Here is a 16,340-nt window from a genome sequence, read left to right as displayed (position 1 = left end):
CCTTTAATGGCAGCAATGGGACGAATCAGCACTGCATACCCCATGACAGGATGCAATGGGGAGAACACACGGAACTCCTGTGTCTTTTGGCCAAAAATGCATAATGTGGGTTTAACTGTGAGGAAACCTAGGACAATCGCAAATTGAGAGAGATTCTATGAAACGACAAGCTGTGACCTCCAAAAATATCAAGGTTAGGAAAGCCAAAGAAAGAATATTATTCTATTCCTGCAACTTTTCTGTAAGTTTGAAATGGTTTCAAACTTTAAAGCTAAATAAATAAATAATACCAACATAATTGCCTCTATACCTAGAAAGTAGATTCTATCTATAAGTTACATGCTATATACCTTGGATAAGTTATTAAGAAATTGAGATGTCTTTGTTTCCTTATTTGTAAAATGGAGACAATATGAGTACCTATCTTTACTATTGTGAGTACTATATGAGATAAGGATAGGAAATACTCTGTACTCAACAAGAGAAAGGTATAGTTAGTATAATGTGCTACCATCTATCATTTTAAAAAGCAGATACACATATGCATGCATATGCATAAAATCTCTCCGGAAACATTTAAGGGAACCTGGTGGCTGGGAGACAGGTGCAAGGAAGACTTTTCACTGTACACCCTACCGAAATTGGTTTCGCAAGTACAGTATTACCTACTCAGAAAATAATTTTTTAAAAATTGCATTTAGCACAGTCCCTGACTTAAACACTCAATAAACATTTACTTACAACTAGCAAGTTTAGAATTTACACTATTAGACATATATAGATTTATATTTTTGGAATATCAAGTAATGCTTTTAAGTAGTTACTTTTTATAACAACCTTTTAAGCAGAAATAATATTATCATCCCTATTTTAAAGATGAATTCAACAGAAGCACAAAAACTCTAAGTGTAACCTCCCAGTCAGTCACTTGCCTCTGAGCTCTGTGAGGATAAGGAAACTTCTATTTTTGGCTCCTAAAAGGTCTCCACCCAGTGATTGGTCTCCCACCCCAGCATTAAGCATGCTGTTTTGAAGCAAGAGTTAGACAGCTGCCACTCATCTGTTGTTACATCTGAACCCTCTCAGCCCTGGTAAGCTATTATTTTTGGAACTGCGCCCCAACTTGCTCTATGTACCTAAACTATGGACGACATCTTTTCCTTATGACACATCCCAACTATTATGCTGCCTTTTCAGAGTAAAAGGATAACAAAATGTCTTAGTGGTTTGAGATATTCCAGAGAATGGCTGAGTTTATGACTCCCTACATAGCTCTTTCTACAACTACAAAGTATTTTCATTTTCACCAATCTCCCATCATAAAGAAATAAATAAGCAACTCTTTTATACTTTTTTTTCCTACTGTATGGGGAAAAAAAGAATAAGGAATCAACTACAGCTTTATAACAGAAATAAGTACAGTTAGTTAACATTTTGGTACATACAACTGTTTTTCCTGTCCATTCAATCATTTCAATTATTATGCTTCAATTTTTATTGAGTACTTACAATTTAATGTACTAGGCAGTGATGACAGGTTTTGTGTCTTCATAAAAATGAGTTCATATGGTATATACTGTTTTATAGCCTGCTTTTTATTTTTCATAGAGGCCAAGGAGGGTCAGAGTGGTCAAAAAAAAGGGTTCAGTAAAATAACTCTCACTCCAAAATGTGGTCTTAATACAGATGGTTTAGAGCAAGCAAAAATATTTCAGGGAACCCTTCGTTACTGTTTTAGAACTCTATAAACTTCAGACATTATTTAAAATCAAATAGCACCAGAGGCAATGCACTAGGCCTGAGGCCACAGCAGAGCCCAGGCCAGCCCTGAGCCAAGATAATGCCCAGGCTGCAGGACAGGAGAAGTCCCTGAGGAGAATCCCGAGAGGAGCCCCAGTGCCCCAGGGAGGAGAAGCCCCGTGACCCTGGTCGGACTGGCTCTCAGTGGGCTGCTCAACTCCAACATGAGCCTGGGTGGTCCAACCCATCTTTATCATCACCTGGGGGTGTGATCCACCACTAGGTGTCTATCCTACTGCAGAGTGACAAGAAGCTCAACCAGGAGCAAATATCTGAAATTAATTAATTAATTCAAAGCACAGTCCTCAGGGAAAATGGAAATTATATTCCCAAACAGTCCTTGACATAAAAATATTACTTCAACAACCCAGAGGATGGAGTTTTCAAAAAAAAAAAAAGGAAAATAATACCACCTTCTCCTACAACTGATCCCACGATGCTCACAGATGTGATGAAAGAGAATGTCACAAATGTCCTCACTGTGATTCTTATTGGTGGATGGATCAACATGACATTCTTAGGCTTTATCACAAAGTGCTATTTCCAATGACCCTATGTAAGCTTACGCTACAGAAAGGAATCGAACTACCCATTATTAATAGCTGCATCCTGGTACTTCTGCTGTGTATTTGGGCTTCAGAGCATTCACTCTCCAAATGTGGGATAATGCCAATGACCAATCAGGAATGATGGAGACACAGATGACTGCAGCAGCCATGGCCATGCCCACCACAGATACCAAGAAAGCTTTCAAGACAAAGTGAAAAGTTTTGGAGCTAACAGATCACCAGAGGGCACCAGGTGATGCAAAGAGGAGCACATGGCCTAACGCCTCCACTTGGAAGGCATATTCAAAAATGAATTACGGACCTCTTTTTGTGTGTGTGTGTGCGGTACGCGGGCCTCTCACTGTTGTGGCCTCTCCCGTTGCAGAGCACAGGCTCCGGACGCGCAGGCTCAGCGGCCATGGCTCACAGGCCCAGCCGCTCCGCGGCACGTGGGATCTTCCTGCACCGGGGCACGAACCCGCGTCCCCTGCATCGGCAGGCGGACTCTCAACCACTGTGCCACCAGGGAAGCCCTAAAGACCTCTTTTTGAAGGTCAACCAGGGATTAGCTGTTGGGAACTTGGAGTAGTCCTTAACCTTTTAACTTTTGTTTGCACTGGAGACTCACAGAATAAAAAGGAAAATGCATGAACTGGTGCGTATGCAACAAGGATCATTCTTGTCTGACCCAGGTTCTTTTTTATGTTTGAAACTAGAAGAAACGAGGCCTGTGTGCTGGGTGACTTATAAGGGAAGAGCTATCTTTTAAATGTTTTTAAATTTCCTTCTGGTGCCTGTAGAAATGAAAGGCAGAGAAGGGGGGAAACTCAAGCTAGTGATAATATATAAAAACTTAGCAAAAATTCAACCTTTGGAAGAAACATTGCCAATTATAACTAATTATCATGTGCAATCAGCCTGACTTCTAGACCACAGTAAACTCCCGTTTTCTTGGGATCCGAATACCCTGTATTTTTATGCTTAACTTATGTGCTAGTATTTTTATAACTTCCTTTAAAAAACTAATAATTTTCATTACTGAAAATTTAGAAACTATGTATGAGCAAAAGAAGTCTCTGTATTGTTCATTTTGAGCCTACAGAATGACATAAAGAGCAAATGTGTCAAAACTTTATTCAAATAAACTCTTTTTCAGAGTGAATACTCAGGACCAGGACAGACTTAGCAAACCTTCTATATCTCTTAATACTGTCCAGGGAAAGCTGATGACCCTGATATACTGCTGGATTCTCAAGTGCCTTCAGGATGACCAAAGATAGGTTAAATATGGGAGATTCTTGATCTGGATCTCAGAATATATCAAATCCACCAGGGGAAAAAAAAGAAATCAATGGTTCTGTACTGTATGTAACCACTCAGTTGAACTAAAGACCCAGTTATTCTGGATATGAGAGTTTACATATTGTTATAAGAAGGAAGATAGAGCAATTGCTGGCAGATACAAAGATAACGGTTGCCCAGGGATAATTCTGTCTGAATTAAATGTCCTAGGGAAGTGGCAGTGTGCCATTCTATACCAACAGTTAAATGTAATTTGCATGTTGAGTACTGTAATCAAAACTGGGGAAATCAGAATAATATCTGTGGATTGTATCAGTATCAATATCTTGAGTTGTTTTGTACAACTACAGTTGTGCAAAATTTTACCAGTACAAGGAAATGGGTAAAAAGTACAAAGGCTCTCTCTATTATTTCTTTTATAACTGCATATGAATCTTGTTATCTCAATAAAAATTTCATTCTAAAAAAATAAAATCAATTCCCTAAGTATATACTAGAGAAATGTGTATACATATATGAACTTATACACACACACAAATGATCATAGCATCATTATTCATTATGACCCTAAACCTGAAACAACCCAATATCCATAAGGAGAATATGAATAAACTGAGGTATAATCATACAATAGAATCCTAATCAGCTATGAAAAAGAATGAGGCACTGCAATATGCACAAAAGAATATAATATATTGAACCAAAGATGCCAGACACAAAACAATATATACTGTGACACTCATTTGTAAAAAGTTCAAAACGAGGGATTTCCCTGGTGGTCCAGTGGTTAAGACTCCGAGCTCCCAATGCAGCGAGCACAGGTTCAATCCCTGGTTGGAACTAAGATCCTGCATGCCACATGGTGCTGCCAAAAAAAAAAGAAAGAAAAGAAAAGAAAGGAAAAGGGCAAAATGAATCTATAGTGTTAAAGTCAAGAGAGCTAGTACCTCTGGGAATGAGGAAGGAGGCAGTGATTGGGAGGGTCTACAAGGAGAAGTTCCAGGATGTTATAATGTCCTAGATGGTGGTTATCCAAATGTGGTCACTTACTAGAGTGACACCATATGGCTAAATCTTAGGAATATATAAATAGTGGGAAAATAAGTTCCAAAATACCACAGACACAACTGCCTTTGCGTATACTCTAGGTATAGTCAAATGATCTTTGACAAGGGTGCCAGGACCACTCAACAGGGAAAGGACAGTCGCTTCAACAAATAGTACTGGGAAAACTGACTATTCACATGCAAAAGAGTGAAGATGGACCCTTAACTTACATCGCATACAAAAATGAACTCTTAATGGATTAAAGACCTAAACATAAGACCCAAAACTATAAAATTAGGGGAAAATCTTTTATGACATTGGACTTAGTGATACTTTCTTGGATATGACATCAAAAGCAAAAGCAACAAAAGCAAAAGTTGACAAATGGGATTATATCAAACTTAAAAAGTTTTATACATCAAAGGACACAATCAACAGTGAAAAGACAACCAACAGAACAAAAGATATGTAAATCATAAGGGGTTAATATCCAGAGTATATGAAGAACTCCTAAAATTCAACAACAAATCAAATAACCTGATTATACAATGGGCAGAAGAGTTGAATAGACATTTCTCTGAAGATGACACACAAATGACCAACAAGCATATGAAGAGATGCTCAACATCAGTAGTCACTGGGGAAATGCAAATCAAAACCACAATGAAATACCACCTCCCACCCATTAGGATATCTATCATCAAAAAAACAGAAAATAACAAGTGTTGATTTGGACATAAGAAATTATAACCCTGGGAATGTAAAACAGTGCAACCACCAGCACCATCTATTTCAGAACTTTTTGTCTTGTAAAACTAAAACTCTATGGGGACTTCCTGGCAGTCCAGTGACTAAGACTCCTTGCTCCCAGGACTTCCCTGGTGGTGCAGTGATTAAGAATCTGCCTGCCGGTGCGGGGGATATGGGTTCAATCCCTGGTCTGGGAAGATCCCACGTGCCGCAGAACAACTAGGCCCCTGCACCACAACTGCTGAGCCTGCATGCTGCAACTACTAAAGCCCACATGCCGAGAGCCCATGTTCTGCAACAAGAGAAGCCACCGCAATAAAAAGCCCACGTACCGCAACGAAGTGTAGCCCCTGCTTGCCACAACTAGAGAAAGCCCACGCACAGCAACAGAGACCCAACACAGCCCAAAAAATTAATTAATTAATTATTTTTTAAAAAGCCTCTGTGCTCCCAATGCAGGGGGCATGGGTTCGAGCCCTGGTCAGGGAACTAAGATCCCGCAAACCACAGGGTATGGCCAAAACAAAACAACTCTATGCCCATTAAAAGCTTTTTTTTTATTTAATATCTCTTTCATCTAATATTATTATAGCCACCTCTACTCTTATTTTGTTACTATTTGCATGGAATATGATTCCATTCTTTCACTTTCAACCTATTAGTGTCTCTGAATCTAAAGTGAGTCTCCTACAGATGGCATATAGTTAGACCACGTATTTTTATCCATTCTGCCAATCTCTGTCTTTTGACTGGAGAGTTTAATCCATTTACATTGAAAGTAACTGCTGATATGGAAGGACTTACTCCATCAAAATGTCAGAGGACATTATCAAGAAAGTGAAAAGACAACCTACTGAATGGGAGAAAATATTTGCAAGTCACATATCTAATCAAGGATTAATATCCATAATATATAAAGAAATCTAACTTAACAAAAAGACAAACAATCCAATTTAAAAATGGGCAAAAAACTTGAATAGTCGTTTCTCCCAAGAAGATACAGAGAACGAATAAGCACATGAAAGGATGCTTAACATCATTAGTCATTAGGGAAATGCAAATTGAACCACAAAAAGATACCAGTTTACACCTGCTAGGATGGCTATGACTGAAAAACAGAAAAATTACAAGTGTTCCATGAAGAAGTTAGAACCCTCATCCATTGCTGGTGGGAATGTAAAATGGTACAGCTGCTGTGGAAAAGTTTGGAGTGTCTTCAAAAAGCTAATTATAATATAATTACCATACGACCCAGCAATTTCACTGCTAGGTATATATCCAAATGAACTGGAAACAAAGACTCAAACAGACACTTGTATGCCATTGTTCACTGTAGTATTGTTCACAAAAGCCAACAGGTGGAGACAACCCAGGTGTCCACTGAAGAATGGATGAACAAACAAAACGTGGTATACACATATCATGGAATACTATTCAGCCTTAAAAAGGAGTGAAATCCTGATACATGCTACAACATAGATGAACCCTGAAGACATTATTCTAAGTGAAATAAGTCAGACAAAAACGACAAATACTGTATGATTCCATCTACATGTGGTACCTAGAACAGTAAAATTCACAGAGACATAAGGTAGAAAAGTGATTACCAGTGGCTGGGAGGAGGTAGCAATGGGAAGTTATTGTTTAATGGGCACAGTTTCAATTTGGGATGATGAAAAATTTCTGGAAACAGCTGATGGTGATAGACACACAACAGTGTGAATGTACTTAATGCCATTGAACCGTACACTTAAAAATGGTTAAAATAGTAAATTTTATGTTATGTATATTTTACCATAATAAAAATAAAAATTTAAAAACCTAAACATGCTAAGTAAAAGAGGCCAGATACAAAAGGACAAATATTGTATGATTCTACTTATATCAGGTAGCTAGAATAGGCAAATTCATAGAGACACAAAGTAAATTAGAGGTTGTATCAGGGGCTTGGGAAGAGTGATGAGAGGGTAGTTATTGCCTAATGGTTACAGAGTTTCTGTTTGGGGTAATGAAATAGTTTTAGAAATAGATAGTGATGTTGGTTGCACAAACTGTGAATGCGATTAATGCCACCTAATAGTACAGTTAAAAATGGTTAAAATGGCAAATTTTTATGTTATATATATTTTACCACATACACACACAAAGCTAGGTTTACATACCTATAATTAACATAAGCCCAAAAGTTTACTTTTGTCTGAATCACAGCAAAACAAAACAAATAAGACCAAGAGTCTGGAGGTTATCCTCAGTCACCTAGATTGGTTGGTTACCAGTGCTATTCAAATCTATTGGACAATCATAAGTTTCTCCCTATTTTTATTAAGTAAACCTAATATAAGGCAGTACACATTTCCCATTTTTTCTAGGATCTATTTTGCTTTTAAATCTCATATGAATTTGTAAAAACGATTCTTTTGAACTGGATAGCCTTTGTGTTTTAAGACTAATGGATCTTGTCTCAGCTTTTAATGCATGAGCAATTATATAACACTACAAATATTTCAAATAAACTATATGGCAACCAAGATCATAAACTTTCAATTGATGAAACAATGCCTGTGATCGATTCATTTCTATCTCAGACCAGCAATAATCAAGTGAAATACTTTAGATACAAAGGAAACTTTGTAATGTCCTCTTGGGAAGGCTTTTAGTGGGTCAATTGTCCACGGAATATGTGGTAGGGAGCAGGGGAAGCCTTTTGGCTTTTCCTTAAGTTCATTTACTAAGTATTACTGAAAGGAGGACAGAAACTTTATGTTTTAATATAGAAAAGAAAGAGGACAAATTGCTAACAGAAAATAATACTTCCAGATTACTAATTCTATGGAAAGGATAGGGGACAGATGGGCAGAAAAGAGGAGAATGTGAAGAATGACAAACAGTTACAGGATAAAAATCTTACTGGGAAAAAATTACACAAATTCTCTGTGAATGGAAATTCCATGCTGATGTAATAAAAATGTAACAATAGGGGGCTTCTCTGGTGGCGCAGTGGTTGAGAGTCTGCCTGCCGATGCAGGGGACACGGGTTCGTGCCCCGGTCTGGGAAGATCCCACATGCCGCAGAGCGGCTGGGCCCGTGAGCCATGGCCGCTGAGCCTGCGCATCCGGAGCCTGTGCTCTGCAACGGGAGAGGCCACAACAGTGAGAGGCCCGCGTACTGCAAAAGATCACCTGACTTGGAAAATGAAATCTAGAAACATTAAGATTACAGAAGCTGCAAAATTAGGCCAGCCTACCCAAACAGATTAGCAGAATACCTCATCAAAATAAGATACGGATGTTAAAGTTTTGGAGAGGACAAAAACTACTTCCTAAAAAACGGTCTGACAACTCAGAAAAAGATAATAGACCTGGGTGGTGAACAGCAGGAAATGGTGCAGGTCCATAGGTATTTGCATTTGGATTAGAAAGAACCTAGCAAGGCAGGGGTGTCACCTAGGAGAGGTTAACTTGATGGCTGCCAGAAATGGTGTAACCTTGGCAGTCACAATTGCTCACGGTCTGAATTTCAGGTCTGCAGATCTGAACATAACTTATTCCCACCAGATTACATACCCTTATCCCCACTGTACTAGGTACCACTGCTACAGATTCTCACAATTCCTTAGGCATCTTCATGGTACTATCACAATTGCAATTATTTATTTAATGTCTTTCTTCCTCCACTAGACTATAAGCTCCCTGAGAACAGGGACCATGGTTGTCTTATTCATGGCTGTATTCCTGAACATAGCATAGAACCTGGAACATAGTGAGATCTAGGGGGCGCTCACTCTGCCCTCCTTCCCTCCCATCTGCCCTCTCTCCCTCTCTGGCATGTATGCTGCACGAATAAATAAACCAAAGTCAATTTGTGATCAGGGCAGCTCACCTAGACAGTGCTGGAGTTTAAATTTTGCCTCATCTTCTTTCTAGCCTTCCCTAGGACCAACCACTTGAGATCGTTCAAGGAAAGAAAGCATACTTTCTACAGATTTGGTAATTCCACAAGCTAGATAACGATCAAATTGCACTTTTTTTTGACCAGCCTTGGAGAAATCCAGTAAGAATTGTTATTAGTCAGACACTGAAGCTTTCAAGGGGTACCCTAGGGTGGCACCAAACAGAGCCTGCATTCTCCATCTTTCCAAAGGCAAGACCACTCTACCTTACACGACAATTGCTTGTACACAGATCTCATCTTCCCAGCAAGTCCAAAGCATCTAATTCACCTTTAAATCTTCAGAGCATGCGCTAGTTAGTAAGCGCTCAAAAGATGCTACAGGAAACAATATAATTTTTTATTATTAATAAAAATAACCACTAACACTTACTGAACTCTTTATGCCAGGTACCATGATAAGTCTATATGAATTACCTAAATCAATTGTCTCAACAACAACCCTGTGAAGTAGGTACTATTATCTCCCTTGAGGAGATGGAAAAAGGCCTTTACAGAGCACAACTGCCCAAGGTTACGGTAAAGTAGGAAACTGAACAAGACTCTTGAACCCCAAAGCCCACACCCAGCCATTAAAATGTGTTATATATATATCGCCAAATGTGTGTGTATATACGTATGTATATGTATATATATATATATATGTGTGTGTGTGTGTCTGTATCACCAAAATTCTCTTCAAAAGACACTTAAGAAAATGTAAAGGCAAAATACAGACTGTGAGAAAATACTCGCAATGCATATTTCTGAAAGGACTTGCATCCAAAATATATAAAGACTGCTTTCAAGTCAATAATAAGAAAACAAACCAATTAAAAATGAGCAAGACTGAACAGACACTTTACAAGACATGCAAATGGCCAATTAGCCCATGAAGATACTCAACATCATTAGTCATCAGGCAAATATAAGTTAAAACCATTATTATATATCAGCACACATCCATTAGAGTGGTTAAAAGTAAATCACTGACAAAACATGTGTCAATGAGGATGTGGAGAAACTGGAAAACTAATGTATTGCTGGTGCGACTGGGAAAAGGTCTGGCAGTTGCTTAAAAAGTAAAACAAAGACAAAAACAAAAAAATATGACCCAGCAATCTCACTCCTAGCTATTTACCCAAGAGGAATGAAAACATATGTCCACACAAAGATTTGTACGTGGGCTTCCCTGGTGGCGCAGTGGTTGAGAGTTCGTCTGCCGATGCAGGGGACACGGGTTCGTGCCCCAGTCCGGGAGGATCCCACATGCCGCGGAGCGGCTGGGCCCATGAGCCATGGCCGCTGAGCCTGTGCGTCCGGAGCCTGTGCTCCGCAACGGGAGAGGCCACAACAGTGAGAGGCCCGCGTACCGCCAAAAAAAAAAAAAAAGATTTGTACGTGAAAGTACAAAGCAGGTTTATTCATAATAGCCAAAAACTGGAAACAACCCAAGTGTCAATCAACAGGCAAATAGCTAAATTTTAGTATGGTTACAATGAAATTAGAAGCACTAAATAGGAATAAATTGCAGATACACAGAAAAAATATAGATGAATCTCACAGATATGTTAAGCGAAAGATGTTAGACAAATAAGAACACATACGGGTCTGCAGTGTTAGAAATCAAATCAGTGGTTGTACGGGAACATAGATGGTAGAAATGTTCTATACAGTGATTGTGATGGTGATTACACAGATGAGACATTTTTCAAAGCTCACTGAACTCCACATATAAAATCTATACATTTTATTATATGTACATTAGATCTCAATAGAGTTGACTTAGGCGGGGGAAAAACTTAGATGGCAAAATATTACTAACAACCCAAATGTTTATAAATATGAGACTGCTTAAACAAATTATAATCAGTCCAACAAATTCTATGAAGAATAAAGAAGTATTCCAGGTATGGATATGGAAAGACTCCTGAGATATACAGTTACATGAAAAAAGCAAGGCATATTTCAGCAGGTATTGTATGCTGTTACCTTATGGGTGAAAAAAAAAAAGTGGGAGGAACTACATTCACTTTTGCTTGTACATGCAAAACAAAACTCTGGAAGGATTCACAAACAGCAGTAGCTAACTTTAGGAGGAGGTCGAACTGGGCAGATGGGAGGAAGGCTTTTCACAACGTACCCGTATGACCTATTCAAAAAATGAAAAAATTACCTGGGTTCCAGAAAAAAGGTACTAATTCTAACTTCCCTCTATCACATTCCCAATTCTTCCAAATTATATCTAAGATGTGGAAGAAGCTGGTTGTAAAACAGACCTAATTCCATACTCTATAGCCATGAAAAAAAACTGAGGCAAATTCTAATGTAGTGGGCATAGGTTATCTGGTCAGACTGCCTGAGTTCAAACTCCACCTGTACCACTTAACATTATGACTTTGTGAAAGTTATTTCTCTGCTCCTCAGCTTTCTAATCTCTAAAATGGGTTGTTAGAAGGGTTAAAAAAGAAATTACATGTAAGCCACCAGAATAATAAGCACCCAAGAAATACTATTACTATTAAACCAAATCAATTAATAGACACTATAATTCAATTAAGGAATACTATGATTCCATTTCTACTTATACATATCTGTATACATTGGTGTATGCGTGGACGATGTAGAAGGATTCAAACAAATTCTTGGGGTTTAAAGAGTTTTACTTTCTTTCCTTCTGTATTGTTTTTCCCTCCAACCTAGTATTCCCACTTATGCCAACAGTCACTAAAAAATACATAGAAAGCTTTAAAACAGCACTACGTGTTGTTACTCTTTTCAGAAATGGTTAATTATACATAAAACAATGGCTTCCAAACTTTTCTCACTTGTGATACAGTAAGAAAACAAGAATATTAACTGAAACAAAGGTTCACAAAAACATGCTTTGTGAACAAAGGTTTACAAAATCATACTTACCCTTGCTAAGAGAGATGCACTTCGATATGTTCTAGTCAATGTCATAAGATATTGTAACCATTTTTATGTGATTTTCTTTCTAAACAGAGGTTCACAAAAGCTATACTTGACCTGTCCCCTCCTTGATCATACTGACCTCATCTAATACTCTCCAGCTACCATAACCTCCCTCACTGTTCGTCAAACACACTAGATATACTTACACCTCAAGGCCTTTGAACTTGCTCCCTCTGCCAGGAAAGCTCTTCCTGCAGATATCCACATGGCCAGCTCCCTTAACAGAAAGCCTTTACTCTAGTCCTCTTCTTAATCAAGCTATTTCTGGCCATCATACCTAAAATTTCAACCCCTCATCTTCACGCCCTCACCCCATACATGTCCACAGACCTCTTCCCTGCTTTATTTTTCTCCTTAGCACTTAACATAGCATATATTTTAGTTATTTACTCTGCTTATTTTCTGCTTCCCATAGATGGTAATCTCCATGAGGGCATAAATGCTTAACTCTCCGCTGCTGCATCCTCAGCACCTAGAACAGTATCTGGCACTTAGTAGACACTTGATAAATATTTGAATGAGTAAGTGAATGAATGACTAGACTTGGAGTGAAGAAGAACACAGGGACAGAGATGCTGGAACAGGTAAGTTAGAATGGCTAACTACAGGTAAAGATTGGCAACTCAAGCTTGAAGGGCCGCCCCTGGCACACCTGTGATGTCTCTGGCTCCATCAGCATGTGGTAAACCAGGCTGGGAACCACTATTAAAGATTAAACTCATGTCCACTACACGCACTAAGTGTTCCTTCCAAGTTCATTATCTATTCTGAATCAATCAAGAAGAAACTGGGGGGGAAATGAAACCACAAATGAAAAACATTACTGGCCCATTATGAACTATGCTTTACCAGGCATGCTACAAGCCACACTTGAAACTTATTATGAGGCATACATCAAAGGACATAGCTAAGTCTAGAATTCCAAAGTAATACTGTGTAGACAAGAGAAACCAAGGTATTTATCTAAAGCACACCCTGCCACTAATCAACTGTCTGACCAAAATCTCTCTGAACCGGTTTCTTATATCCTTGTTAAAATAAGGTTCACTACTATCCAACTCACTCTCAACTAGCTAATTTGAGGCTGAAATAACGGGAAAGCACTTTTAAAAGCATAAATGCCATACGCCCTACAAATACAAGAAGTTACTAAATTCTAAGATGTTACCTTATTGTCCACTAGAAAGATTTATTTAAAACAATGTCCTTAAAAAAAAAAAAGGGGGGGACCAAAAATAAAAGGGACTTCCCTGGTAGCGCAGTGGTTAAGAACCCGCCGGCCAATGCAGGGAACAAAGGTTTGAGCCCTGGTCGGGGAAGATCCCACGTGCTGTGGAGCAACTAAGCCCGAGCGCCACAACTACTGAACCTGTTCTCTAGAGGCCGCGAGCCACAACTACTGAAGTCCACGCGCCTAGAGCCTGTACTCCGCAACAAGAGAAGCCACCACAATGAAAAGCCCATGCACCGCAAGGAAGAGTAGCCCCCGCTCTCCTCAACTAGAGAAAGCCCGCGAACAGCAACAAAGGCCCAACGCAGCCAAAAATAAATAAATTTTTAAAAAAATTTATTTAAAAAAGTAATAATAAAATGAAACAATATTCTTTTTGGGAAATTTTACGTTTTAAAAGTTTTTATAGATTTATGAATCAGGATGTAGAGCTTTATCCCGTAAGCCCCAAATTAGTAGAAAACAAATTTTGCTAGTACATTTGCTCCAGAAAGAGAATGAAGCGAAATGAAACTTTTTCTCAGTTACAGCAGGATTATATTATGCAAGAACTTACAAGGAATTAACCATAAGATTATTAATCTATTACTCAAAATAAAATAATACACACCATAAATAAATAAATAAGCATTTAAAATATCCTAAACCCTCAGGGATTGGGAGTGAGGGGAATGACTGCAAAAAAGCAAGAGGGAACTTTTTAGGGTGATGAAAACACTCTTTCTTAATTGAAGTTGTGATTACATGGGTGAATACATTTGGCAAAACTCATCAAACTGTACATTTTAAATAAGCACAATTTATTGTATGTAAATTACACCTCAGCAGAGTTAAACAAATTGAAAGTCTGTTTCCTTGAAAACAAAACAATCACTCAGTTGTATCAGGGTCTTGAGAACTTGTAAAACCTAATACAAAAAAAAAAAAAACCTAATACAACAGGCTTGATTTACAAAAGAGGGTGACAGAACCTGAGTCAATGGCCAAAAAAAAAAAAAAAAATCAACTCATAACCTCTGGACTCAAGGTCAACTCAAAATAGAAAAAAGAAAGGCAGCATAATGGGGGGAAAGGAGGAGGCATCTCAGCTTCTCGAGAAAATGAAAAGCAAAAAATGATATTACTTCAGAAGGCATAGTGTAAAGGGCAGAGGTTTGGAGCTTTCAGACCTGGGTTCGAATGGCTCTAGGTTGTTAGGTGAGAGACCCTGAGTCTCAGTTTCCCTTTCCGTAAAGTGGGCATAATGGTGACTCCGAGTTTAGCCAAGCACGTCGTAAGTGCTCAATATGTGACTCAAGGCACGAGAGTTTAGTGACGGCTGGAAATACATGCACACCTAAGGCCCCCCCATCTCCGTCTCGGAGTGTCGTGCTCCCTTCCGTACGCCTCTTCGCCCTCAGCCAGGCCTCACTTCCCTCCTATACACACCCTAGCAGCGTTTCCGGGCCCGACCACCCTCGCCGCTGCAGCTCCCAGGGGCCGCCCACCACCCGGGCCCCACCTCGTTAAGGAAGCGGGTGACATCGTAGACTCGCCCGTGGATCACCAGCCAAATCTCCTTCGGGGAGTTGCGTTTCGCCACCTCCTCCAATCGGTAATACGTGACGGTGGTCTCGACCCCTCGCCCTTTCCCATCGCTGCCACTTGCTTCCACAGTCTCCATCGGGCCTGAGGTACCTCTTCTCTACCGCTATCCCGGTTTCCGTTGCCAACTTCCTGCAGGTAGACCTCACGCTCAGTCCTCCCCGGCTTCCGTAACCCGGGCCCATAAGGCCAGCGGAGGCTCCTGGCAACAGCCAATTACGCTTCCTAATAGTTCCTGGTTCGTTTTCTTTTCACCAATGAAACGGGGGATTCAATTTCAAATCCCACCCACTCCTCGCCCGATCCTAGGGGCGTAAGCCTGGTTCGAGGTCCAACTTACCAATCAGGACCATCCATCTCCTCCAATCTCACCAATCAGATACCGTGATTTTGGAAAGGCGCCTAAGCGAGACACGTCGTCTGAAAGAGAAGTTTCTTCACTTGTCGTAGGGGCCTGCAGAATTCTGGAAGATGGGGCCGAATCACCATTTTCACGTTTCCCTTCCCTCTGCCGTGGATCCCTCCTGAATCACGCGGAACTCGTTTCCCCGCCCACTTCCGGCGCAGCCTCTGTTCCAGCCCCAGCTTTACATTTTTGCAGCCTCCAGGCTGTGATATGGCAAATACATTTTTAGGCTGTCTCCTCCTCACCAGTAAAATGGGCATGATACACTCTACCCTGTAGAGAAATCTGGCCGATTAAGTGAGAGAGAGTGTATACACATACATGCAGAGCGCTTGGCACATAGTAATCAATACATAAATAACAGGCGGTGGGCCGAGGCCTAGAGAAAGTGATTGGGGGTACGATATGTAGTATCCCAAGTTTGTGCCACTACTAAGAATCTGATTTTGTTGTATGTCAGTTTTATCTTAATAACGATCAGGGCGGAATGTGTGTGGGGGGGGATCTGATTTTTAAGCGAATTCTTCAGTGATCAGGGCAATGTACACTGTTTTCGTTTCTCTGTGTTCTAAAATAGTATTCGCCTCAACTGTCGCTGGCTAGAGGTTCCAGCATTTTCGAATTATGAGTTTGGTTTCTATGCAGTGTTGTTAGCTATTTATTTTTAACTGCCATTGCAACGTACAAACTGGTCATGGCGAGATGTCATTTTCATCGTGTCACTCTCCCATACCCATAATCCATCCCCAACCATTTCCACCATTCCCT

The 16,340-nt window shown here is 39.8% G+C and overlaps 1 protein-coding gene and 1 pseudogene across 1 annotated transcript in view; one reads left to right on the top strand and one right to left on the bottom strand.

Annotated features, from left to right (window-relative positions):
* Window positions 1–15,350, bottom strand: part of CYB5B (cytochrome b5 type B) — a 32,028-nt gene extending 16,678 nt beyond the window's left edge. The window contains exon 1 of the mRNA XM_030863521.2: window positions 15,084–15,350. Within this exon, the coding sequence (XP_030719381.1) occupies window positions 15,084–15,245 (162 nt within the window). The 5' untranslated portion in view covers window positions 15,246–15,350. The remainder of the gene's footprint in view (window positions 1–15,083) is intronic.
* On the top strand, window positions 413–2,564 carry LOC115857017 (ER membrane protein complex subunit 3 pseudogene; annotated as a pseudogene).
* Window positions 15,351–16,340: the final 990 nt, after the last annotated feature.

This window comes from Globicephala melas, chromosome 19, assembly GCF_963455315.2.
Source record: "Globicephala melas chromosome 19, mGloMel1.2, whole genome shotgun sequence".
NCBI classification, from domain to species: Eukaryota; Metazoa; Chordata; class Mammalia; order Artiodactyla; family Delphinidae; genus Globicephala; species Globicephala melas.
The sequence above is the reverse complement of the archived record's forward strand: the minus strand, read 5'-3'. Positions and strand labels throughout refer to the sequence as shown.